The sequence below is a fragment of the Amyelois transitella genome, chromosome 24, assembly GCF_032362555.1.
Source record: "Amyelois transitella isolate CPQ chromosome 24, ilAmyTran1.1, whole genome shotgun sequence".
NCBI classification, from domain to species: domain Eukaryota; kingdom Metazoa; phylum Arthropoda; class Insecta; order Lepidoptera; family Pyralidae; genus Amyelois; species Amyelois transitella.
The window spans coordinates 3,870,420-3,897,784 of NC_083527.1; the positions used below are offsets into that span (position 1 = coordinate 3,870,420).

Consider the following 27,365-nt stretch of genomic DNA (forward strand, 5'->3'; position numbering starts at 1 on the left):
GCGCAAGAACAACACAAATACAAAGAAAAAATAAAGGCTCGTTCCATTAAGGAAGTCACTATTATGCTTCGATAATAAATAGTTCGTATATTTCCTACTTACATCGATGTAAATGTACCCCAATGTTTAAAAATGTTTTTTCTCTTTTCAAAAGACCACAATTCTTAACAATGCAGGATATCGCGCCTTATACCCAAATGAGTAGAGGTATCTACTTAATTGAAGGAGGTTAACATTAGGAGATTTGGCAACCTTTAATTCAACTCTCTGACTGAGGGCAAAATTTGGCTCTGACCCAAGATGCGATGACCGGTGACTAGTAGCGTACACCGGTAAGGAGAAGGGTATTCAGTTTTTACCCCCGAATGAAAAAAGAGGGGTGTTATGAGTTTGACATGTCTGTGAGTCTGTTTGTCTGCGGATTATAGCTCACAAATGGATGAAGCAATTTCAATTTAGTTTTTATTAAAGTTAATTTACCGATTACGGATGAGTCGTTTTAAGTTGTGGGAGTTGAAAGTGGTGAAGGAAAACCGAATGTCGGCAAATATATTTGAGTGAAAGCGCACTGGTAAAGAATAGTGAAAACTAACTGTGCCCGCGACTTCATCCCCGTGGAATAGTTATTTTGGGTATCATTGAAGTCTCAAGCAAGGATGAATAAATTCCCCCGTTTTTTTCAAATTTTCCATTATTTCTGCGCTTCTAATAGTTGCAGCATGATATTATACCTATAGCCTAAAGCCTTCCTCGATAAATGGACTATTCAACACAAAAATAATTTTTCAATTCGAACCAGTACTTCCTGAGATTAGCGCGTTCAAACAAGCAAACAAACAAACTCTTCAGCTTTATAATATTAGATAGTATTTTAATCGAGAGTACCTATTCTTAGCTTAACGTCAGGTGCAAAAAAAGGAATGTTAACAAAATGTTGGACAAAAATATTATTATAGTATTATATAATAACTCGCGCAAGCAAGATTTCACGAATTGAAGCATAAATACAACCTCCCTTATCATTTCTAGGTGAGCCTGGATCTCAGGTACCTACGAGGGTAAGGAGAAAGAAAACATATTAACCATTGTCTAACATTTATTTTATAAATGAACACAGTTTTACATCTGTTTACATTTATTTTCTCAGACAAAACTATATGTTCTTATTTACAAATATGTATAACTTTTATATCGCACAACACATTTTACACTATTTTTAACTCTCCCGGAGCGTTTTACGATTCAATTTTCTTTAAACAAATAAGTACCGTCAATATCTAAAATAACTACATTTTTAAGTTACAATGATTCTAAGTACACATAAATATTATTCTTTCGTGTATATAGTCTATACAATATTGGCCGTAGGTGCTACCAAAGCGACAAAATACATGAATAGTCTCAATTGTTAGACATTAGACTGCACACGGGAATTTCCAAAAACCTTTCGTAGCGGACTTCTCCTAGTTATAATCTACTTTCCTGACAAATTTTATGTTTATTAGCTTATGATTTTGAAAATTTCGTGAATAGTGAGTCAGATAAGGTTTCCTATCTAATTTGTAAACAAAAAAAATTCTTATCAATTTATTTCGGCGTAGACTTTAAATTAATTGGTTATTACATTTTTTTATTCTACTGTTGCTATTTTAACATTCTAAGACATTTTACTTGCTTATAATATTACGATAGAATAATACAGACAACACAATTTTTGTATTAGTTTCTCAGAAACTCAGAACTTAATTATCAATAAAAATTAACCACTCTGGGTTGTGTATTTTTTTTAACTCAAAATATTTGTGGTAGATCATTATTATTAATTATATTTACTACACTTAAACATTCATTTATATATTCTTTGAAGATTATTTATTAATCATGCCAACATCTACATTTTTTACTAGTTAAAAATAACTATTTTTTAAACATATGTGTACATTATTCAGGTAACAGATAAATATATTTGTATTATATTGTAACTATATATTTATATATCATAGAATAAGTATAGTTATATACAAAATTATTGTGTTTGTCACAGATTTGTTCAAAGACATTGGTCCAAAATGGACGATAAAGTTATTGTAATTTTTTTTCACGATAAAATCGAGAAATATACACTGCAGCTGTAAAATACGCACATATATAAACATATCAGCAGTTGTAAGTATATAAAAACAATTCGACTTAAGTCGAATAGTTTGATTACAAAGCATTTGCAAAATATTTATATATAAATACATAAAAATAACTGTAACCTTTTCTACGACAGTAAAACACATCACCTTATAAACAGTTACAATAAGTAAGTATCATTTAAAGTAATAGTTAAACTAGCCTACAAATATAATATCGTTATGTTGGTATTCATCCATTGCATATAAGAGGTGTAGCGAATTACCTAATACGTTCCGTAGGTTCGCTAGTTATAATAAATTATAATTCAAAACTGTACTGATTGAAATAGAAATAACACTGGGCAGTACTAAAAATTATCTTCAATTTAAAACAAAGTTCTGTGCATATTTCATGCTAGATCATTCTAATAAATTTTCAAAAGAGCCTTGCATAAAATCAGCTGGGTTAATGAGTGATATTTAGTTATTTACACATTTTTTTTCATTATCTTATGACTAAAACGGTACGTTTTGTCAAAGTACCAAAATGGTTAGATTAACTTATCACATGCCATCGAAAGAGAAAACATTTACTAGACCAATGGGTCTAGTAAATGTTTTCTCTTTCGATGGCATGGGTAATGACCCCAATTGAAAGTGACGCCGTCGCTAGGCCCAATACCCATCAAGCAAAAACCTCCTAAGACATATTTTTACTACCTTACTGAAATCCTAACCAAAAAGTTACATACAAATGTGCCTCTGGAACACACGTATATAACACAGTCCCATTGGGATAGGCAGAGACACAGAATTGAAGAAAAAAAGCTAAGAATGTTCACTCATACAAGCTTTTGGCACGAAAGCCATTTCTTTCCTCTTGCAAATAGGAGATGTATGATTTATAAACATCATTTATTGGATACCCACCGCGTGTTAGAGACTGACCATAGAGCAAGAATCGAACTCTTGACGTCATTAAGTAACACCGGCTTCCGCGCAAGACCGGCGGAGCTTTGCTGTTTGACGGCATGAACTATAGCCATCCAGATATTTCTACAAGATAATTTTCTACAATTTCTTTCAGAAAATTAGACATAAAGCCAGTGTTTCCATGTGAACCGGCTGACTGGCGCTCCGCCCCGGATCGCTTCGTGTTCTGACTCAGGAGATATGCAGCAGGCAATGCGCTTAAAACAAAGCAATAAACGATTAGATAAATGATCGTTTATTTTCACGTTTATAATGTAAGTTTTTTATCTCTGTCTTCATAGCGTATAAGCCAGCGCCGGCTTCAAAACTCAGGAATCCAAAGTACCTAATGCAATTGAGACTTTACACGTTGCATATCATAAGATCGAGAAAAGTAAAAGAACAAAGTCTGCAATCTTTTCATGTCGTAATACTTTGTACCCATAATATTTAGATGTATTTCGATACAGCGAGGAAATGCTCCCTCTACATATATTTATTTTTTCAATAAATACAAATATTCAATAAAAACGAAGATAAAATACCAACCTGTCGACAAGTTCCCGGCGTGGTAACAAACTTGTAAATACCCACGATGGGTATCATGAGGATCGAAGAGCAGGCTAAACCCCAACCCAGCACGACGGCCCACGGCGGGTACGTGTACTGTTGGTATTGTAGCGGTTGCTGGTAAAGAAGACCGAATACTACCACGCCCTGGAATGAATGGAGAAAATAGTAGAAATAATATAAGTATACATTACCAAGAACTTAAAAAAGAAAGATATTTTTTAATTTTAAAAATATAAACATGATTTTTTTTTTAAATTCAACCATAAAATGCTGGTTCTGAAATATTTGGTGGTCATTTGTCTCGGGCTCGGCAACTGGAAAACGCCAGGATTATGATTGATAGATTATAATAATTACATAGTTTACAATGTACTTAAATAATTCTTTTTTTTATTAAGTTAAAACGTTACTACCCCTTCCAAAACGAAAGTAGTAGTGCAAACATTTTATTAACCGGGAAAATGTTACTGACATATGAATCAACGCACTGCCGAAACTACTGAATGGAGCTGAAATGTTCATCCAAACAGTTAAGTCATTTTCCTGGAATTCTCGTGCAAATGTAAGAAAATTAATAAACATTTCGCTTCAAAAGCACTCACAATAATAAAAATGGGACTGACGAACTTCCAGCATATCCTCCAATAGATCCCTGGTCTGAAGCCGAGCATCTCCTCTACATCGTCCGAAAACCTCTTCAATCCTAAAAATAATAAAATTTTAGGGAGGACAAAGAAGGTGAAAAGTTTTTTACGGTAGGGAAAATGCCAAGGTGTGTAGTACCAAAGCTGGCACTTTAGAACAGGACCACTCCATCTCTCTATCTCTTCTCTCTCTTGACATAGGGATAAACATATTCATTTATTAACCATGATCCAATATGAGTTAGGTTCCCCTGAAAAGTCACCGTGACCATACGGGAGTCGCTTCGTGTAAAAACTGACTAACCCATTGCAGGATCATGGCCAAAAGGAGCAACCTGGACTTCTTACCAGGGAGGTGAGGATGTAACCGGGATCTATGCCAGGATAAAGGAGTCCTTCTTCGTCTAAATATATATAAATACATAATAGTTATATATTCTTAATGGATTTCTTCTTCTTAGTCGTGTCACTCTTGACAGAGTGGTCGTGGTCATCATGTAGTGTTGGAGGCGGGCGCCAATGTGCGCCTTACGATGTCCCGCCATTTCTCCCTGCTGGAAGTCATCCTGCTGCACTCGTTAAGTGAACCGCCAATCACAGACTTTATTTGGTCGGTCCATCGCATGGGTGACCTTCCGCGCGGTCGAGAGCCTTCCACTTTACCCTGGACAACAAGCCGTTCTATGGATCCGTTGCCTCTCCTTGTAACGTGTCCAAAGAATGACAAAATGCGAGATTGTACTAAGGGAAATAGTCGCTGCTTAATACCGAGCTCTTGGAGTATCGAGACGTTAGTGCGGAACTCTGTCCAAGACACACCAAGCATTCTCCTCCAGCACCACATCTCTAGGGCGTCTATCTTTTTTCTTTCCACTTCTCGCAATGTCCACGTTTCAGCAGCGTACAAAAATATGGGGAAAATAAGCGTGCGCACCAGTGTTAATGGATTTATTCGAACTTATTCTTTTTAATACATAGACTTAATAAATGTTCATATGTAGGTAAATATCTGAGGTTATAAATACTAACCGTAAAACCAGGAGACAGCAACAGCCTCAAAGAGTGCGGAGCAGAGTAGTGATATGCCAGCGGCGTATGTATCCAGCAGATGGAACATGTAAATGCCGCCCTGAAAACAAATAATAGTAACAGTCTCTACAACAGCGACGTCACTACGCCACAAGTCTCAACAGCCAATCACGCGATGCTATCAGCCAATTACAGCGATAATGCTAAATCGCGATATCAAAGATTTCAAGAAGAAGATCTTCCCTTTGGTCCCATATTATAATTTCTTAAAATTTCTTAAAAATACTGAATTATGTTTTCTTCATAATCCAAGCTGTGCTGCCCCTAAGATGCTTGTTGGTCTCCAAGGAATACTTAAAGAAGACGCATCTGCAGCTCAATCTATAAATCCAGTCAGTCTTTTGCTCGAAAAAACGCTTTTTCGTGAGGCAAGCATAAATAACAGCAATAGATACCGCCGACGCTTCTAACAATGGCGTCAAAGTTTCTTCTTATCAGGGGAAAGACAAACCAAGAGAAGAAGAAGAAAATTATCTATTTATCTACTGGGATAATGATACAACATGTAAAGCATGTAAATTGACGTCCGGTGAAAATGCAGCAGTATATTTTGTTCCGCCGCTTCTTCTACACATTTTGGAAGCGATAGTAGAGATATAATTCGATTTAAATGATGTGACGTCAATATGTGATACCTTGTTTCCAATTTTGAATATAAATATGTCCATTCATATTTTACCGGTGTGACATTGATGCAGGCGACACAGAAGGACACGCAGACGACGAACAGCGTGAAGTGCTCGCGGCGCAGCCAGTGCGCGCCGCACGACCGCGCCTGGTCCAGGAGGCCCGTGATCACGCATTCGAGGCCACCCATCTGGTTGAAATAAAATTATAGGAATTATAGTTACATACATATAAGTCACGTTTATATCACGTGCGGGGTAGACACGAGCCTACAGTCTTGAAAACTGACTGACCAAAAGGTCACGTTCAGCTAGCTAAAAATTAAGATGAAAATGATATCTATCTTGGTTTGGTATCTTACTGAGAAGCAACCGTAGAAATAAATTTCGCTATATCTCAATTTTTGTAAAAAAGAATCTCAAAACAATGATCTTCACTAAGTTTATTTTAATTTTTGACTAAGTCATTATTACACCTTGTATATCAACTGTAATATTATACGGCATCAAAATATAAATAGGTCCCCATTTGTATACATTATTTAAGATAAAACTTACTCCCGAATCCAACCCAAGCATGATCAGCATGAAGAAGAACAGCATCGCCCACAAACTGGCTCCTGGTAGCGTGGCCACGGCTTCGGGGTACACTTGGAATACAAGTCCAGGACCTGGGAGTTGGAAGGAATATCTAAATACAAAAAATGTCACTGCGTATTAGTAAACCTTGCGGATACTTTCCTATTTTAGTTACTAAAGATATGCCAATCATATTGTCTGTCTAATATAACCACAATATAGGTCTAGGACTGGCACTAAAGAACGAAGGGACACTCGACTTACCTGGGGCCATATTGAGTCCCTTATAGTTAAGTGAAGTAGTAATGTTTTCATTTCTTTAATGTTAAAAACAGCGCCAAGAAAAAAAATAATATGAGAAAAATCTTAATTAAAAAAAATATTTTTTGCTCAAAAAAGATACGTTAAAAGATAATTATGCCACCCAATATGGGGTCATTCCTTCTTGATAATGTTAACCTGTAAGGGAGTCCTAAACCAGCTTGGATCTGAAATAATGATTAAAAAATCTATTTTATAATTAAATTTTCTAACGAAACTAACCTTCAGTAGCCACCGAAGATATTGGCACACCCTGTTTGTGAGACATGAAGCCCAAATACGTGAAAATGACGAATCCCGAGAAAAATGATGTGAAACAGTTCACCAGCGTCGTTACCAAACAGTCTCTGTGGACAAATTGTTTTATAGTTTGATTGCATATCCTTTTTTCTTCCTGGCTTTAGTCCCAGTTGCATCCTCACAACTCTGGAGAGGAGCCCGGTACGCCAAGGCCCTAATCCTGGATTGGATGATTTTACAAAGATTATTTTACAAAGCGACTATTGTCTGACCTCTGCAATCTTTGCACGGGAACTCGTATTGAATCATGGTTACACATCCAGTTGCCTGAATGTTCAGGTTTCCTCACTTAATTAATAGTTAATAGGTACATATAGAGAAAAAATCTGAAATCTGTCCAAAAATTCATCTATCTTATATGGGAAAATAATGGGAAAAAAGAATTTTCCCAGACTTTGGGACCTTCCGAAATCGATTTTTACTCCCATGTATGCATTTGTATTTAAAATTTCACCGAAATCTTTAGAACGCTAGTACAAATATTGCTCGTCTAATAGTGTACCTGTAGCAATTATTATGGAAGGTATTGTAGCTGGCATAAGACAGGTGAACTCCGAACCCAGCTCCGACCGAGTAGAATATCTGGACGGCTGCGTCTACCCACACCTGCAAACAAATGTACATGCGATTGCTACAAACTTTCAGGAGATCAATGTTAATTTCACTAAAATTGGTCAAATGAATAAATCAATTTTACATCCACTTGGTGACTTTCAGTGTGGGGTTAATTCTTAAAGCAGAGATTTTAAACTGTCTGAAGACGTGTAGTTTGACATGATCACCAGAGAGGGCTACCGACCAACTTATATTTCAGATTCAGCCTCATCCATGAGAAAGATAGATAGATAGCTAAAACATTTATTGCACATACACAGGACTTATCGCTAATGAAATCTCTTTCAGTCCAGCCAAAAGTTGACATCTTTGGCTGGAAGGAAACCAAACATGAGATTGACGTTGGCAAAAGAATAAAAGGCAGAAGGAAAGAGATGGAGTCCTATTCTAAAGTGCCAGGAACCACACGGCAGGAGTCCTTGTATCGTATGTTGTGATTAATAAATCAAACTGAAGACTTTTTTATTCAGCTCTTCTAATCAGTCGGGTTATACCTGCGTGTCCTTAAGCCTGGTGAGCTCAGGTTGCAAGTAGTAGGCTATGCCCCTTGTAGCCCCTGGTAGGAGGAGGCCCCTCGCCAGTAGGATGGATAGCACTACGTACGGCATGGTCGCTGTCATCCATACTACTTTACCTGGAAATATTTGTTTATTTTTAAAAGATACATACATTTATATTTACTCCAATGAGATTATTTATTATTAAGTGTATACTCTAAGATTTATTCGCAGAACCATCTTATAAAAGTGTAATGAAATTGATTTTTATAGGAACAGACGAAAATATAAAATATTTGGTAGGACGTGCTGGGAATCGAAAACTCCGTATGAAGTATCAAACAATGCGACATAGATTAAGCTATAGAATGCATTATTATTAAGATACTAAAGTACCATTAAGTTAATTACAAATAGCAATATGCTGCTATAACAGTCCTAAAAAGTACTACGACTACGCTACGTACGTGCTACGATTACGCTACGTAAGGGCTACGACGCCGCTTCGCTACGCTAGGGCTGCGGCGGCCTTAGGTAAGTACTACGTACGCGCTACGACGGCTACGTGGAAGCTACGATGGCGCAAGGTTAGTGCTACTATGATGGTACATCACCGCTAAATGTTAAGACAGCGCTACGTTATGCACTATGACTGTGCCAAAATAAAAAAAAATTTGACCATAAACATACTTTACTGCTAAAAAACAAATAGGATATAAAAAGTTCTTACCAGAACTCTTGACCCCCTTAAAAAGAGAGAGGTAGAGCGTCACGTAGACCAGGCCAAGGCAGAGGGCAAGCTGCCACTTCGGAAGACCCAGGTCGTTCAGACCTTCAGAGTGTTGCATCTCTAAGACTGCGCGGCTAGAAGCATAAAGCTATATGTTAATTTCAATTACTTTATCACTACATAGTAAATTCACACACATTTTCATGAGACTATGAGACTACATAAGATATTTGGAAATTCTTAAAATGTGAGAGAGTAGCTTCATATTTGGAGTCAGTTCGTTGTGCTCCGGGTTTCGTCTCATCAGTCCTCAGTATTTCAGATGTTTCAAAGCAGCTAGAATATTTGATGACAGAGGAAGCAGAACATGCTTAAAATTCCTACTAACTGAAAGAACTCGGAGGCCGTGGTACTTTGAGTTTGTGCGGTTGGCAGCGTTGCCCCAGGCAGAGTTTCAGCAGTCCTTGGTGTTCACGAGTTGTCGCAGTGTTGTCACGGCAAACTCGTCCTTTGCTAAGAGTATGAAAAGATAAAGATATTTCTACTCACTGAAAGAATTCCGAAGCTGGTGTGAAATGAGACAGGGGCCCGTGGTATTTAGAGTCCGTGCGGTTGGTAGCGTTGCCCCGGGCCGCGTCCCAGCAGTCCTCGGTGTTCCAGGAGTTGTCGCAGTGCAGCCAGGGCAGTTCGGATCGCGCAGATGATAACAGGAAGTAGAATGCCCAGCCTGAGCAACAAACATTTTTACATCATTTTCAATTTTTTTAAGTTCTCTGTCATACCCAATGGTTGCATACATACATACATATGGTCACGTTTATATCCCTTGCGGGATAGACAGAACCAACAGTCTTGAAAAGACTGAATGGCCACGTTCAGCTATTTGGCTTAATAATAGAATTGAGATTCAAATAGTGACAGGTTGCTAACCCATCGCCTAAAAAAGAATCCCAAGTTTGTAAGCCTATCCTTTAGTCGCCTTTTACGACATCCATGGGAAAGAGATGGAGTGGTCCTATTCTTTTTTTGTATGCCGGAAACCAGACAGCACCCAATGGTTGACTGGTCTGGTAGATAATGCTTCTAGCGTTAAGTCCGCCAATTGTGCTATACATACATATAGCACAATTGGCGCAGTTGTACAATGAAGTTTAAATAAATAATAAATAAAAAATATTTTAGCAGTATGTTATTAAGTTTATACCGTTTTTTACTGTGACAGATTAATTTATAAGTATGTAGTAAGTACAGTAACTATGTATGCCGTCCAACTTAAAGTGGCCTTTCAGTCTTTTTGAAACTATTGGGTCTGTCTTCCTCGTAAGTGATAAGTATACCTAATAAACAAAACACAGACTTCCTTCATAACATTTTATATCAAATAAATTTAATTATGTATTTAAAATAACACATATTTTTTTGGAAATCCATAACCGAAGTATCGAAAGTCTGATATAAAATTTTGCGACAGACAATTTGGAGTTCAGCCAACCAACATAAAAGTTTAACTATATCATTTATGAGTTCTATAATAAACCCTTTAAGTAAATAGGTTAACATAAATCATCGGCAATATTTTAAATGTATTTGGTAGTCCTGATTATAATAAGGTGGAAAGACTTACCTATAATAACATTGTAGTAAAATGACACGTAAAAAGCAACCATTACTGCGCAAAATCCAACACCTGAAATTAAATATTAAAATTGTAAAAAATTATAACGTGTAGACACCATATACCTATATGGTAATTATGAGTGAAATATGAAAAGTAATTTGAAAAAAATATCTATAAGCGTTAAAAGTAAACAAAAAAACACTATAAACAGAGCAATTAGTACATCAAACAATTCCTTATGTGGCTATGAAATGATCTGTCAAAATATAACAAGTAACAAATCTTTTCACATCATGATACAAGGTATATTTACTAATATAAAAGGTAGGTCAATACCTTTGAACAAAGGGCATATTTTCCACAGTGTGATGGGCCCCTGTCGGTTGTACTGGCCGAGGATCAGCTCCATGTAGAAGAGGGGGACGGCTCCGAATATCAGCATCAAGGTGTAAGGAATCAGGAATGCACCTTTGAAATACAGGTGAACATAAATTATTAACTGTGGTAAACAAAATTCAATAAAATTTATAAAATTTTAGAGGTACTTGTATTTAGTACATCGATACTCACTTAGTTTTTTGGTGTACATTGTATTATTAATATTTGAATTTAATTACCTCCTCCATTCCTGTAGCAGAGGTAGGGGAACCTCCATACATTGGCCAGGTCCACTGCAAACCCTATGATGGAGAGGAGGAAATCTGCTCCCGTGCCCCAAGTCTCTCGTCCATCGTTTGGCTCTGACGGTAAAAACGATTAGAAAACTTGATTGGTTTTTAAAAAGCCAAACAGTATTATATCATGATGAATGCACCTTTTATCTTTGCAGTAAATTAACCAAATCGAGTCTCAAAGTAAGTTTAAAGATGTTTTCCTTAAATGTTTCAACAGAAACAAGAAGTCGTGAAGGTCAAACGGATTTCTGATAAAATATTTGGCGATAGGAAACCACTTTAACTTTGCCACATTACATTTTATTTCCTTTTGTTTTTTTTTTATATTTCGGTTGCTAGAGTTGAACGAAAAAACTGAAATGAAAATACAAACAGGAATAGCACAAAATAGTAGACAATTTTTTACTAAAATCCAAATCAACCTATCGGTTAACTTTGAAAACATTTAAATTTAAATAAAAGATTGTTTCTAAAAATATTTTTTATTATTTTTTTTATATTTATTGATTGATTGGACGCCCTTGAACTATACCTATCCGGATACTTGACATGCTGAATCTCACACTTGTATGGCTTTTTTCGGGGAACCCTTTACGAGTAGCTCCCGTAATGAAATGAAATGGGACACCAAATTGAATTTACGCTGTGACACGTAAGGGGTCATTCTTTTGAACATGTACCTATATTCATATTTATTTGGCTACACGTGACGATAATTGCGGAAGACATCTTTGCCTCAAGTACTCAGTCGAAGATCGACTTGATGGTAAGCAGGATGGATTAGTGATTGTTTTTCGCCATATGACCTGACAAACCTGAAAGTACATGTTTACTCTAACTCTCCGTCAACAAACACATATACTTTACGTACTCACCTGCTTTGATACTATTGGCTCTAATCCTTTTGTTGGTGTCGTTGAAAAAGCATTCTTCCTCAATTTGGATCTTGGGCTCCTCTGCGGACAGGAAAACAATAAATAGTTTTAATTCCTTTGATTTAATATTATTCGTCTAAAAGTTAGTTACGCATATATAAGTAAGCATATATTAATTCTTTAGGTTAATCCAGCTAATGCCTTTCAGTTTAATCGATAATGCTGGCTCTGTCTACTCCGCAAGGTATAAGGCATGATAACCATGTACTTGATTCAAACTTATTCGCCAACCTATGAGTGATAGCTACTTTTTATATTTAAACAATTTAATCTTGTTGGTATTTCTGGTATCAATTTCTATTAATAACACATATCTATTTTTAGCTAATTTACTAACTTGAAAAATATTTAATTACTTACTTTTGTAACAAGATAATGTGACTACAGAGCCTTTTGTAGATTTGTGATCTGGAAAAAGGATTTCAATTAAGTACGATACAATAATAAAATACTTCCTCTATTGTGTTAATAATTTAAAAATTATTTTCAACCCAAAAAGATGCGACGTCCATCGCCGTGTCGGGTCGGAAGCCGCTGCCCTGATTTTGATGAAATTTTCTAAGTCCAGAAAAAACTTCAAAAAAAAGTTACATAGGCATTTTATGAGAAATCCTACAGGAGAGAAGCCTACATACATTGGCTAGTCTTTAAACTTGGCATAATCATAACAGGTAACATCAAACTGCCCCGCCTTAAATTGATAACCTTTTACAACTTCGATAAACTCCTTTCAGGGCGCTAATGGCATCTTAGGTGACACTTTACTATATAAAATCCTATATCACATACGTTTTATTTTAGAGTTCCGTACTCTAATGAAATTTTTGAACCTTATTCGATATCTTTCTCAATCTGAGAGTATAGTAAAGGCAGATTACAACGGCAAGCGTAGCAAATTCTTGTCTAACAAAATAGTTACTAAATCATTATTTGATTTATAAAAAAATATTTAGGAATGCAGACGGCATTTAGTCAAATGGAAAACGCGTATCATTTCATTATGTCAATGAAGAAATCAAAATTACAGAAATGTTAAACAGTATTATACATTTTCGTAAATGTGAATATTTTTTTCCGGATCATTGCGTCTTATAGTCTGTTTATATATATATTTTAATAAAGTAAACCAAAATCACTTCTCATTTTGCCAATTAATGTTGGTGAATTACACTTATTAGTGTTTAAAATATAGTGGAATATTTCAAAATATTCCAAGGAGATTGGTTCCGAACTCAAAAGCTCTAAGGGTCGTGTATGGCGACGATACTGAAAATTACAGCAAATCTATTTTTTAACATAGATTTAGTGCACCAATAGGAAATCTGCTTTGACAAAAACCAAGATTATGTAATACATGAAGTCTACTAACATGTCCCATGTCCCATCTACCTACCAAAATCTAATAACACTTAATAATAAAAGTAATAATCATTACGGTTTACAAGGCTTAACCACTCCACGAATGAGATCGGATACCTTTCATTTCCTCAATAGGAAATAGCATTCATTCGCACGTCTTAATAACGCAGGCTAAGGCATCCAGGCCCTTGCGGCATAATGGCGTGCCTCCGAGGAAAAAATTCCTCAATATGCTAAGGTGCCAACCCTAGGAATTCAAAAATGGCGGCAAGGAATGACGCGTATTCGATAATTGAATGCATTCGTTCTTATTAAAAACTCTTATAATTCTACGACTTTGAATGAAGGTCGTATATTAAGTGTTTTTTTTAAATTTCGTTTTCTATTTTATAATGAAACTCTGCACTAGATGTTTAATAAGCCACAAGTTAATATTAAATGTGTGATAGTAAGAGGACTGTGTCCTGAGAGAAAATGTATTTACTATTCAGTAATATTAAACTCTTGTTTTTGTTTTAAAAACGTAGCTATTAATTTGAAGTATTTTTTTTAATAACTCAAAGCTTCTTCATACAAGAAAGAAAACTTATTTAAGTAAACTATTAATTTTTTTTTAAATTGACTACTCGAAGGACGATGGACATAAAAAAGTAATAATCACGATACCGTAAAGTCAATATTTCATCGGAAGATTATTTTCAGTAGGTGTCTCACGGGAACGTCACAGATTACAAATCGCTTAAACCTTTTACGATGATTGTTTCAAATTATTTGAGAAACCTTCGCTAGTGTTCAGTTTTAATTTTATTCTAAAGAAAGATATTTTGACGTCTACCTTGGATAAAAAAACGATATGTTTGTGTTAAAAATAATGCAATTTAAGCCTCCATCAATATGAATGCAATATCAATATATATTTTCTATCAAAGTGTCGTGTGCTTCCCGGCACCAATAGAAAGAATAGGACCACTTCATCTCATTCCCATGGATGTCGTAAAAGGCTACTAAGGGATAGGCTTATAAATTTGGGATTTTTCTTTTAGACGATGGGCTAGCAACCTGTCACTATTTGAATCTCAATTCTATCTTAAAGCCAAATAGTGGCCGTGAAATAGTGAACGTGGTCTATTAGTCTTTTCAAGACTGTTGGTTCTGTCTACACCGCAAGCGATATAGACGTGATTATATGTTTGTATGTGCGTACTTTTCTTTATAATATTATACAAAATTATCTTAATAATTTTTATTCGAAATATTGTATTTATAACTTAACATTTTAATTTACATAAAACAAGGAAATAAATTGATCAGTAAAAAAAGAACGCGGCTTGATTTATTTTTCTTTTACGGTAATGTTTATTTTCTTGGAAAATCGAAAGAAATAAAAACAAAATATTATTACTTACAATATTTTTACCATATTCATTCATATTGTATTTCCCATCCGCTTATCCGAAATAAGTACTAATTTTTTTATTTGAGAGTAAAACATTCGACGTCATGAAGTGTTAAACTTCTTTCTGTAGCGTTCTCGACTATATTTCCTCTTGACCGTGCAACCTAAGGAAGTAGCAGCCTTGGCTAGACGGCAAGAAAGAGGCGGACAGGCGAAATATATTAAAAAGTGAAGGGCGACTTGAGAGGCAGCTTATTGCCCGCACTTAACTGGATTTATTCGGTAGATATTATCAAAGAAAATAATTGAAATATTTTTTTATAACCTAAAATATAAAATAAAATTACGCTGTTTTAAAAGTTACTTACTTTTTAAACAGTGTAGATTTATTTTGTTAAGAGATATTTTATTGATACTAAATTTGTTTAGTCAAGTTAAAAAAAACTTCTATGAGATTGGTGTAAAAATCTGAAACTTGTATTATAAACGCTTTTACATGCTTTCGTTTTGATTTAGTATACTAATTTGGAATTATTATAAATCGTCTTAAATTCTAATACTGTCATATGATCTGTTTCGATTTAATTTTGGTCTTTAGTAAAAAACCTTCAAATGTCTTAAAATTTCATCATCCCACACTACTTTCACAGGCCTTGGACCAATAGCCCTGATTGTACTGGTAGCAAACCAATATGTATGATCTCTGACGCTTTTTCCATTAGATGTGACATTATCTGCCCGATTTTTCATGCTATCGTTTTTAAACACAAAGATCAAACAACCTAAAAAATCAATTATATTAACACAAGGATTTTACTCTTTTGTAAGGATCTCAGTACCAGCGATTTACCTTCGGCCAGGGAGCAATAAGTATCCCTTGGTAGCAAATGTGTTTAGCGTCGGAGCCGTGTGGTTATGATGGGTTTTGGTCCCACATAACTGTCCGGCTTACCATAGCTGGGCGTGCAAACAAAGCTCACCCCATACGCTAAAATTATTGTTCTTTCAATTAAAATTATTGTTCTCACCAAAACCAAAACCGTGTGGTTCCCGGCACCAATACCAAAAAGAATAGGACCACTCCATCTCTTTCCCATGGATGTCGTAAAAGGCGACTAAGCGATAGGCTTACATACTTGGGATTCTTTTTTAGGCGATGGGCTAGCATCCTGTCACTATTTGAATCTCAATTCTATCTTAAAGCCAAATAGCTGAACGTGGCCTATCAGTCTTTACAAGACTGTTGGCTCTGTCTACCCCGCAAGGGATATAGACGTGATTATATGTATGTACGTTCTCACCGAATGCCCTGGGCGTGCTGCTAGCGGAGCAGTACCCGTCATCCCTGGCGCTCCTGCCGCCGGGCGTGCCGCTAGCTCCCCGACTAAGGAGCGCGGGACTCGCCCGTTGTTCTTCATAGGATGGGGCGGTGTGGGTCACCACGCCGCTGCCGCTGAGTGATGCCTGGTTTGAAAAGATGTAATATAGGAATTAAATATGAATGTATTTATTATCATATTACAATTCATGACATTTTTTTTCTTGTTCATTTCATATTGCAATCCCATTTAGCTTTAATTTTTTTTACAAATTGTACATATCTACGTAGCATTTAACTATCAAGCCTGAGGTGCGCCTATGATCCTGTCCTGGAACGCGCGCGAGCCTACGCTCGCGTATAGCGTAAGCTCCATTTAATCCCGCGGGAATTTCGAAAAATCTTTTCTTAGTGCACCCCTAGACTACATAAGGAACCTACGTATTAAATTTCAAGTCACCAAACCCAGTGGTTTGGGCTGTGCCCTGCCTATCAGTCAGTCAAACACACATGTTTGAACTTACCATGGTGAGCACCTTATTCTCATGGTAGCCATCTCGCTCGTAGCTGGTGGGTCGCGTTCTCGTCACATCTGCTTTGTCTCCGTTGTGGTCCTATTTATCAAACGTATATAGTAACATTTTCTATAAAGACATAAAAAAATATATTAACCATGAGTCTATACTGTGCTGTGTGGTCTCCGATGTCATAAAAGGTGACTTAATATAGTTAGGGAATGACTAATATACTTGTGATTCTTCTTGTAGGCGTTGGGCTTACAATCTGTGACTATAGATTTCAATCCCATACAGCTGAACGTGGCCTTTCAGTCCTTCCATGACTGTTGGCTCTGTCTATCCCAATAAATAAATATATACGGGACAAATTACACAGATTGAGTTAGCCTCAAAGTAAGTTCGAGACTTGTGTTACGAGATATTAACTCAACGATACAAGCAAGATAATGCAAGGGATATTGACGTGATAATATGTATGAAGGTATGTACGAGTATGTATATATAAGTTTATATTTTGATTCACCTGGGTCCTATTAGGTGAGGAACCTCTCCGGGAACCACTGCTGGATGATCGGTTACTGGCATCTGAAAACATAACATTTGTTATCAAACATGATATTTGTAATCTGTGCAAAGATTTAAAGTTTTACCGGTCAGCTGTTCTCCCAACATCAACCTATTAATACCTAACCTATATGTGTAATCAAGTCACGTCTCAATCCCTTACGGGGTAGACAGAGCCAGCAGTATAAAAAATTCTAAAAGGTACGTTTAACTGTACGGCACAATGATAGCATTGAAATTCACCTAACATCAACCTTTTTGGGTTTTTAATTATATCATATTAAGGCATAAAATCTTTTTCAGTATCAACCTACTGAGTCTGCCTGGTGTTTGTCCTGGTTGCGTCTTCGCCTCTCTGCAGAGTCTAGAATGTGCCTATAACCACGATCCTGCCACCGTAGTATGGCACGCGCGTCGCCGTTTCTATCGCGCGAGAAACTAACGCTGTTTCGCTTTTTATTATCACGTGAAACGGGACAGCGATAGTTTACGGAGTCTGGATGAGTAGACCAGTCTTTTATTATTATATAGCCTTAGCTATATAATCTAGCTAGGCGGACGTTTATTATAAGCATCTTTCTAAACATAATAACATCGAAAGGTAAACATTTTTATTGTCGTAGGTAAACTACCTACGACAAGAATAAACAACATAGGACAACTGCATCTGACTATCTGAATCTAATCTGTCAAGTTCAGATAAATACGAGTAGGTATGTCTTGTATTGCGAAGCTACAATACAAACGTGTATCGAAACACGTGAATTTTGGAATAGTTTACTCGTAATCCAGTGGAAATAGGCAAATTCATTTAGAGTAAAATTTTCAAAATTTTATTTAATTTTTAAATTTTGCTTTGTCATGTAAGTAGGTAAGGAAATAAAACGTAAATCTAGTACAACCATCACAGAGGCTGAGAATCGTTTCGAGTTTACCTTACTTATTCCCAATTGGCCCTGGATCAGTCAGGTATAGGCGGACCATTGACTTCACTCCAGATATAACGCAGCTGGGACAACCACCAAGGAAAACGGTATCGGTTTACCCAGTAAGGAACCCATTTGCTAAAGAAGTAAGACCCTGCACATCCTGGTAACATACCTCTGGTCTCTCTGAGTCTACTGCCACTGCCCACCCTGGTGCGTACCTCTGTTCTTTTTGCGTCCACTGACCCTGCACACCCTGGTAACATACCTCTGTTCTCTCTGAACTCGCCGGCGCTGACGCTGTTACCCAGCGCGGGCATGCCCGCCATGCCGTCCGCTACTCTCTCACGCGCATGGTAATTAATCTGTATAGAAAAATAGTATTTTAATATTTGGGTTTTTCGAAAAAGCAAGAAAACATTAAAATATTATCTGAAAATAGACTGCACTAGCGCCCGCGTTAAACGAAAATCCTGCTTATTTCCGTTCCCACGGAAATTTCAAGATATTTTCTCTTAATAAATTCCTAGATCACATAAGGACCCTTCATGCCCAAATTTCTAGACGTAGCGGTTTGGGCTATGTGTCCCGTGTGTTGACATGACAGTCAGTCAGCCTTGTGGTTACGAATTAGTTGGTTACCAAAGCGGCCGAAGGGTCAGTGTTTTGACCGAATATGCTTTACTTTACAATAACTTAATTCTCAATTACAAAAATTTGAAAAATCTTATTTTGTAAGAAATATATTCATAGCAAATCTAGAATTCAAAATCTGCGAATTCCGAAAATCTCGACTGCGTTAATTAAGAGTCCAAGTTTTAAGAGCTGTGCCGATGACGTCCAAGTAAAAACCGAGTGACTTATTCGTTAACTGAAGATTTAGTTTCGCTGTTGTATCTACTGCTACTGATATGATTATGTTTAATAAACAGCTAGAAACGTAAGTATAAAAAATAAATACACCCTTAGTGCGACTCGCACTTTTTTACTAGATACTTATTATTTGACTTTTCTCGTTATATGATTTTTTTTTTAACTTCAAGTTTTCATGATTAGATTTTGATATTTTTAACCATTTCGATATTAAATGCTTTAAAACTAAATAATCGCGTAACAAACAAAATACCCAGATACATCGGAATTGGTAAAAAACTCTTTATATTTTTGAAGAGGTATAAAAGTTCCTATAAATGCAAGACGGCTATGAAACTCTATAGGCAATCCCATCCTGTCGTGAAATCTTAATGTGCGCTTACCAAGCATCCGTGAGTCATATTGGTCAACCGTAGTTAAGATTTATTATTTTATAGCGGTGCGATAAAAATGTTATGGTAATTTTAAATATTTAATATCTTAAGATCTATGAATGAAACGGTATATTTGCTTGGCTTTTAGTGGTTATAATATCATACATATGTAGCTAACCTATGTCTAATTCATTTCTTCGTTATAATTCGCTTGTGTGCGGTTTGCAAAAATTTTCTTTTACTTTCATGTAATGTTTTTGGATTTAAAAATCTTTGATTCATAAGTTTAATAAAGCAGAAATGTTTATAAGTTTCAAGTACTTAAATTATTTCCGAAATCTTACCTTTTTCACATTACTATAATATTTTAAATGCCAAATCTGTCCGTTATGCATTCACGGCTACCCGAGGTTAAATATTATTAAGTTATTAGGATAAATAACAATGATAATTTTATTCTTCTTAAATTAAAGAGCTCTCTCTTGTTGACGGAGTTAAGGGGAGCGTCCTCCATTCATCTATTTTTTCTGTTAATTTTGTTGGTATATTGTAACTTTTACATATCCTTATTTGATCAAAATATTTTATTCTTGGACTTCCTCATCCTCTCTTTCCATTTATTTACTATATTGCTAGAGAAAGCTATTAGCATTAAGTTCACCTGTTGTAGCTTTAAGGCGTCCAATCCAGGGTCATGGTAAACGCACACCCCGCGCTCCTACCCACAGACATGAAAATATACCTAACCGCAGCTAATGCCAGGGGGAAGAACAAAAAGTTGCACGTGTAAACACTTGATCGAAGAGGTTTGAACCTTGAAATCAAAATTGCCGAAAAGTGATTTTATAAAACACATTACACTAGCGTGCGAGGCCGAAATATTTTTAATTGACTACCTAATTGTCTAAACGTTGTCAGCTTTAGGGCTGCGCTTTAATAAATTTGAGGACTTTTGTTTTTTGATCACATCTATAAAATTATTCAGTATCCCAGAATAAAAAGCAATTATTCAGGAAAAATGAATAGTTTCCTTGATTTTTCCAAGTTTCCGTTATCAGCACTCCGGGAGTGAGTATGGATGCTTTTAGATAAAAAAGAATTATCATTTGACCAAGAAATCGTGTCAAAATCAAACAGAATATAGAGAATCTTCCCTTTCTTATAGTCAATTGGAAAACCAGAACTAGAAGTAGTTTTGTGAGAAAAAGACAAATAATATGCAACATAGGTACTTACTTCTATTTTTGCGCAGATTTGATAAGCCATTCAAGAACAAGACTTTCCCTTTCATCTCTCCGTTCAAGTTACTTAGTGCTTTCAAAACATAAAAAATTAAAAATCTTTTTATTATACATATAGTTGAAGTACAACTATTTCTAAGTTAGTATCAAATAAGAGTACAACGAACTCTAAAATGAAACAGAAATTTTAATACGCTTTCATTACAGCAAAATGAAATATTCGTTCTAAACCGTTCTATGAATAAACTAGCTTTTGTCCGCGCCTTCACTCTGTAATATCATAGAGCTCGGTTTAATGGTTTAGCCTTGAAGAAACAAACATACCTCCACATAAAGAATGGACTTGAGGAATTTTGGGGGGGGGGGGACTCCCCTCTTAGTACACCCATAGTCTGCACAAGGAATCTATGCCAAATTTTAAGTCACTAGACCCAGTGGTTTCTGACTGACTGTTAGACAACGCTTATCCGTCAGTCAGTCGGAAACAGAAGAGTTTTATAAATATAAATAAATATATACGGGACAAATTACACTGATTGAGTTAGCCTCGAAGTAAGTACTACCGCGGAGCCACAGAGGCCGTCGTTTTATGCATAAAGATAAACGGGCAACCCTATTTAATGGGTGTGAAATATAATTGATTACGCGCTGAGAGGTCCCTTACGTAGTAGCCTAAGCGCCCTTGTCCCACCCTGGGTAATTGGCCGCCCTTCGTTAAGTCTTCGTATGACACGCATTATTTTAATGAAAGAACTCCTGTTTGTACGACCATTATGGAAGGTTTTTTTTTCTTTTTATCTTCGCCCTCTTGGCTTCTTGGTCGTTTTTATGCACGAGTGCTCTGTGGTTCCCGGCACCAATATAAAAAAAGAATAGGACCACTCCATCTCGTTCCCATGGATGTCGTAAAAGGCGACCAAGGTATAGGCTTATAAACTTGGGATTCTTCTTTTAGGCGATGGGCTAGCAACCTGTCAGTATTTGAATCTAAATTCTATCATCGAGCCAAAAAGCTGACCGTGGCCTGTCAGTCTTTTCAAGACTGTTGGCTCTGTCTAGCCCGCAAGGGATATAGACGTGACTATATGTATGTATGTATGTTTATGCACGATTCAGAAGTAGGTAAGTATACAAAAAGCGAATCCCATCCGACCTCTTGAACTACAAGCTGGTTTATAGCTTGGAAGATGATTCACTGGGAGAAAGTAACTTAGATTCTGGTCTGGTAGTAAAGAAAAAACTTAGTGTGTGCCAGCTGCTTCCCTTTCCATGCAAATTGTAAAAGTCAATCAAGAGAGGGCAAATAAACTTGGGATTCTTCTTTTAACGTCACAAAACTGTTAAAAAAGTAGTGTTTGCTGTACTTAGTAAATATAAGTAAGAGTTAACTTAATTTGTTTCTGCAAAATTATCAATTGTTAGTTCTTCTTATTGAGCAGTCACCTCTTTTCTTCCTCCTGCCTGTACAAGATTCCTTTACTTAAGGTACCTACTGAAATAAAGGACTCAAACATTGGAAATGAATTTTCATTAAAAAATGCAAGCAAATGTGATTCATCTTCAATTTCATTTAGTTTTGTCTCCTCATGGCTGTAAATCAATTTATCCCAATCTGAACTATATCTTACTATATTATAAACGTAAAAATAAGTGTATTTGTCTGCTGTCGCTTCACGCGTTATCTTCTGAACCAATGTTCTTTAAAATGAAAATGGACAGAGGGTACTTTTCATTCCGGTAAAAACTATAGTTCCCGTGGAATTTGCAAAAAACCTGTATTATTCTTTTGTAGATGGCGCTAAATACGCGCGGGCGAAGCTGCAGATAAAAGCTAATTAACGTATACTTCAATAAAAAGACGTATTAAGGTTGTTTACCTTTATTTTAGTATTATATAGTGTAATTTAAAAAAAATTAAGGATATCATTTGCGCATACCGTTACTTTTGGTTCAGCGGAGCTGAAGTTCGTTGGTTGGATATAAAACGAACGAAAGACTAAATGTCCAACATAAATTTATACATTTTATTAAATAAAGTACAAAGTATCTGTATCATTTATGCTTTTTCAGTAAACGATATAACGAATACGAACTAGACTTTTGCCCAAGGCTTGGCTTCCGTGGAAATTTCGAGAATAAAGCAGGCAATGTTACGTTTTTTGCCATTAATTTTTCATGATCAGTACTTGTAGGCAATGGGCTAACAACCTGTCATTATTTTAATCCCAATCCCATCATAAAGCTATACAGCTGCAAACGTGGCCTCTTAGTCTATTCCAGACTGTTGGCTCTCTCTACCCAGCAAGGGATATAATGTGACAATATGTATGTACCTACGTTTTGAAGCTGCACTGTACCTTTTTAAAGAGAATTTTTATTTTGTTGCCGTCGTAAAACAAAATCTAATTTCCCGTTTGTAATTAATGGTTGTTAGTATCGTTTTCTTAGTATTTATGTCGCAATGAAAAATGCCATGATGATACTACAACGTACTCTGGTCACCTCTCCTGTTCCTCCTGGCTTTGGTCCTGGTTACATCCTCACATTTTTCGGGAAAAGCCCATCTTGTGTCTTTAAGACCTTCCTGGATTGGGTGAATCAGGTTTTTATATGAAGCGACTGCCCTATGCCTCCGCATCCTTTGCAGGGGAACCTAACTCATTTATTAGTTTACGCCAATAATACAACGGTAGTAGTACACTTCTTTAAGTATTTGGCAAACAATTCTTATATAAAAAGATATATTCTGGGCAGTCTCCATTTCAAATAAAAAAGGACAAAGAACAAGTACAGATATATGAGCAAGAAACTAAGAAGTAACTTACAGAAACAAACAAGTTGAAGAACATTCATCAACCTTTCTAACAAAATAACAAAAATTTTCTTATAATCGTGTTCCAGCCATCCACATTAATATCACCATCAGGTTGATGATTTAAGAATGCGTTAAAACTCGTGAGCATGCGACTGAGAGTGGATTGCGCGCGCATGCGATATGGATCATGTTTGCCTGAATGTGAAGGTTTCCTCACCATGTTTTACCTCACTGTAAGACCATCGGTTAGCACTCAAACTTATATACATAACACAGAAGAGAGTCATTGGTACACGGCCGGGGCAGGATTTGAACCACACTAATTACATGCGCATTTTAGCCGCGCTCTTATACTTAACTTAGAGGTATACGAATTTTGTACAAATTCTACGTGTCTATGTTATATTTACTTAACTAGTGTTACTGCCATTTTGCATACATAACCATAGTTAGGTAGGTATATATACTAAAAAGAATTGTCACTTACAATTGTACGCAAGAACCAAGCAAAGGATCCCTCACTTCAAATGAGCGCTGAGTGTAGGACGCTTAGCTCGGTCATTGCTCCGCACTTTACATATTACTATTTCCTCTATTGTTTTTAAGTTTGACACGTAGATTGTTCTTACTCATACTTTTTAACATTCATATATTTATCATTTCTATATCCCTTACGGGGTAGACAGAGCCGTGTCCTGAGATGACTGACAGGCCGGCCGCATTCAGCTGTATGGCTTCATGATGAAATTGAAATTAACATACCTACCTAGTAAAAGCTTAAAAAAGTATATTAGGTAGCCCTTCCCTTGATAAGCTTTTAGAATCTGGACGGGAAGAGAAGCAGCTGGCATATTGTAGTGTTTTTACTTCGTTTGTAGAAAAGCATCCAAAAATCAGATTATAAAATCATACATACTTATAATCACTTATTTATCCCTTACGGGCTAGGCAGAGCCAACATAAAAGAGGAATCCCAAGAATATTAGCCTATCGTTATTAATTTATTAGACATACAATATTTTTTGTATAATCAAGATTGACAAATTTATAATGGTTATTATTTAAGGTTTTACTGATAAAAATTTATATAAACAAAGTCATTACAGTTTACTGATGAAAATAATGTTAATGTACATACACAAAAGCTCACATCGAGTTGACTTGTTACGAACTAATAATTTCCTTCTGTTTCGAGCCACGTCGGTTTGCTGCATAGACATCGCTCGAGATAGACACCGTGAATAATAGATGCATTACATTTTATAAACTTTTAGATTGAAATTATCTTTATTAATTCATAAAATAAATAATAGTTGCATTTCACATAGTATGAGTGTAAAGATCAGGTCAGTAGTACCCGAAACTAACGAGCTTGCATGAAAAGAGTTATATGAATGTGGATTAAGCGAAAGTATGACGGTTCTTTGCCTACCCCTTTGGGAAAGCAGTGTGAGTTTATGTATTTAATATGTATGAGTGTAAATCTAATAATAATAATGTAACTGAACAATTACACTACAAATTAAGTAAGTTAGTGTAATTTTATTGTCATAAACCAAAGTATACTAATTATTATTTGTGCTTGAAAAAAACATGCTTTAAATAAGCTATCTACTTCATTCTCTATTCCCTGTTGACTTTACAGTTAGCAGACAAAACAGGCTCTGAATGTCAGGTTGGCTGGAAGAGATCTCACTTAGAGATAAGCTCGCCTTTGGAATACTATAGTTTTATATTTGTAATACGCTGCTTTATTGAACAATAAAGCATTTACTATTACAAAACATGACATACTTGGTTTTAGAGAGAATTTGTGGTATCTAGTTAGAGCTATCTCTGCGGTTTGCGGTCACTTGAAGTTGCTACAGCGGTGAAGACACTGCGAGGCAGGTATTTACCTTTGTCGCTGTACTGCTTTCACGGGAGATTAATTAGCTTTTTACGTAACTGTGCAAAAAGATGTATAAGGGTTTAACGTCTGAGTTTCAAAATAAATCTATACTTACGTCTCTATTAAGCTTTATCTACATCCAATATTTTTGAAATTTCACAAATACCTAATTGGAAGGACCTTTTCAGAATACAGTTCTGCTGTAGTTACTGTAGAGCAAATCCGCGGGTAATAACTATAAGAATATATCAATATCCTGAATAACACACAAATTATAGTTAGCACAATAATATTATATGTAAAGTGTGGCTTGTGTAATTGACTGTGACGATGGAGTAAAAGCGACAATTTTGTAAATGTTTTACCAAATGATGCCAAATATCGAACAAAGTAGAAGAGTGTCGAACCCCGAAGAATAGCGGCGGAGATTACAACCTTAAAAAAAGAAAAGATGAGAGAGAGTCATCTCTTATTATATGACAACTGTGTCCTAAAATGAATCCCTACATTTAGTAAAGCACAGCCAGTAAACTCAGATAAACAGCATCATAAAAATTTGCCAGAATTCAGCAGTCAGCTATCCTATGTTAAATGTAGCATGCGTTACTTACGATAACGTAGTTATGACGGACCACAGAGTGCGAAACGTACTTACTTTGTATGTCGCATCTAGCATCGAAGCCGGCCCTAACAAGGCGCGTGTTTGCTCCGGGCGAAAATCCTCAGGGGGCGTCTTTTTTTGCTTCATTAATATTTTCGTTGCAAATAATCATATATATATTCGACCTACATTATAGTAGTCGTTCGCCTCAAACTTAGAACTCGCTAATACTTTTTTTTTACAAAATTGTAAATATCTTAAAAACCACTGAACCGATTTTGTTGTCCCACAAACTTATTTTATCAAAATCAGCTCAGCAGTTTGAAAGTTATTGTATCACAAACTTACATACATACAAAAAAAAATATTTTCGGCCTAAGTTTATTGGTAGAACACACTCGCTTCACTCACTCGGTCAACAAGTATTTGAAAGAAAAAAAAACTATAAGTTATAAAAAGCTGAAATTTTTGTATTTGATTGCGAATGATAAAATTTAGATTTGGTGAAACCCGCATAGGTAGCTGTTATTTTCAATCAGCTGTCAAGTTATTTTTTATTGTTTTAATGTGTCAATTATGAATTTTATCCCAATTACGACTCGTACAACATCCGCGGTAAGATATGTTTCTATTCTAAAACAGACATCACAATTATCAATACCAGGATAAACAATGGGGCGTCAAAATTGCATAGAATCTCGATCCCAAGAACTCTCTAGAGCCGGCACTGCCCAGAATCAGTCATTCGTACCACTGATAACGTACGAAGCCCACTTGTGGACAATATAATGATACCCTTAAGACCTTATCGGAGGGGTTTCGTTAAATCGGTGACCTTTGCGTCCTCTGCGTATAATCACGTAAAATCTCATTACGGTTTTTAGCCTTCATTTACGTAGAGGGCATACTCATACCTACCTACTTTGTACCTGCCTATATAGTCGAAAAACGCAATTTATTTTTTATTGGCTTCTATTTTCCTACTACTGACTGATTTTTTATGACAGAATGATAATCTATATAGCGAGATATTTCCGGGTTAAAATTCTTAAAATTAAATTGTCTAAGTGTCATTTTTGGTGAGTTTATCGGCTTTTATGATATGAGTGGATACATAAATTCTACTTTTCCTACACCTACAAACACTACTACAAACTTACTATAAGGCTGATTATACTATCTAGGTTTTCTAAGCA

At 35.9% G+C, this 27,365-nt stretch overlaps 1 protein-coding gene across 1 annotated transcript; it reads right to left on the reverse strand.

Moving 5' to 3' along the window:
* Window positions 1-3,211: 3,211 nt before the first annotated feature.
* Window positions 3,212-18,703, reverse strand: LOC106135855 (sodium-dependent noradrenaline transporter-like). The gene is made up of 20 exons (XM_060951208.1): window positions 18,643-18,703; window positions 17,374-17,469; window positions 16,891-16,961; window positions 16,350-16,512; window positions 12,654-12,701; window positions 12,234-12,314; window positions 11,302-11,424; window positions 11,021-11,152; window positions 10,691-10,753; window positions 9,616-9,793; window positions 9,067-9,200; window positions 8,334-8,473; window positions 7,727-7,830; window positions 7,147-7,271; window positions 6,583-6,695; window positions 6,078-6,215; window positions 5,339-5,438; window positions 4,268-4,368; window positions 3,642-3,809; window positions 3,212-3,310 (listed from the first exon to the last, which is right to left on the reverse strand). The coding sequence occupies exons 1-20, from the start codon at window positions 18,701-18,703 to the stop codon at window positions 3,212-3,214; spliced, it is 2,238 nt and encodes a 745-aa protein (XP_060807191.1).
* Window positions 18,704-27,365: the final 8,662 nt, after the last annotated feature.

Coding starts and splice junctions, on each gene's coding strand:
- LOC106135855 (XM_060951208.1), bottom strand. CDS start 18,703: ATGGCGGGCATGCCCGCGCTGGGTAACAGCGTCAGCGCCGGCGAGTTC. Junction 6,696..7,146: donor ATCTTCGGTGGCTACTGAAG/GTTAGTTTCGTT, acceptor TCCAACTCCCAG/GTCCTGGACTTGTATTCCAA. Junction 3,810..4,267: donor TCAGTCCCATTTTTATTATT/GTGAGTGCTTTT, acceptor CATTCATTCCAG/GGCGTGGTAGTATTCGGTCT.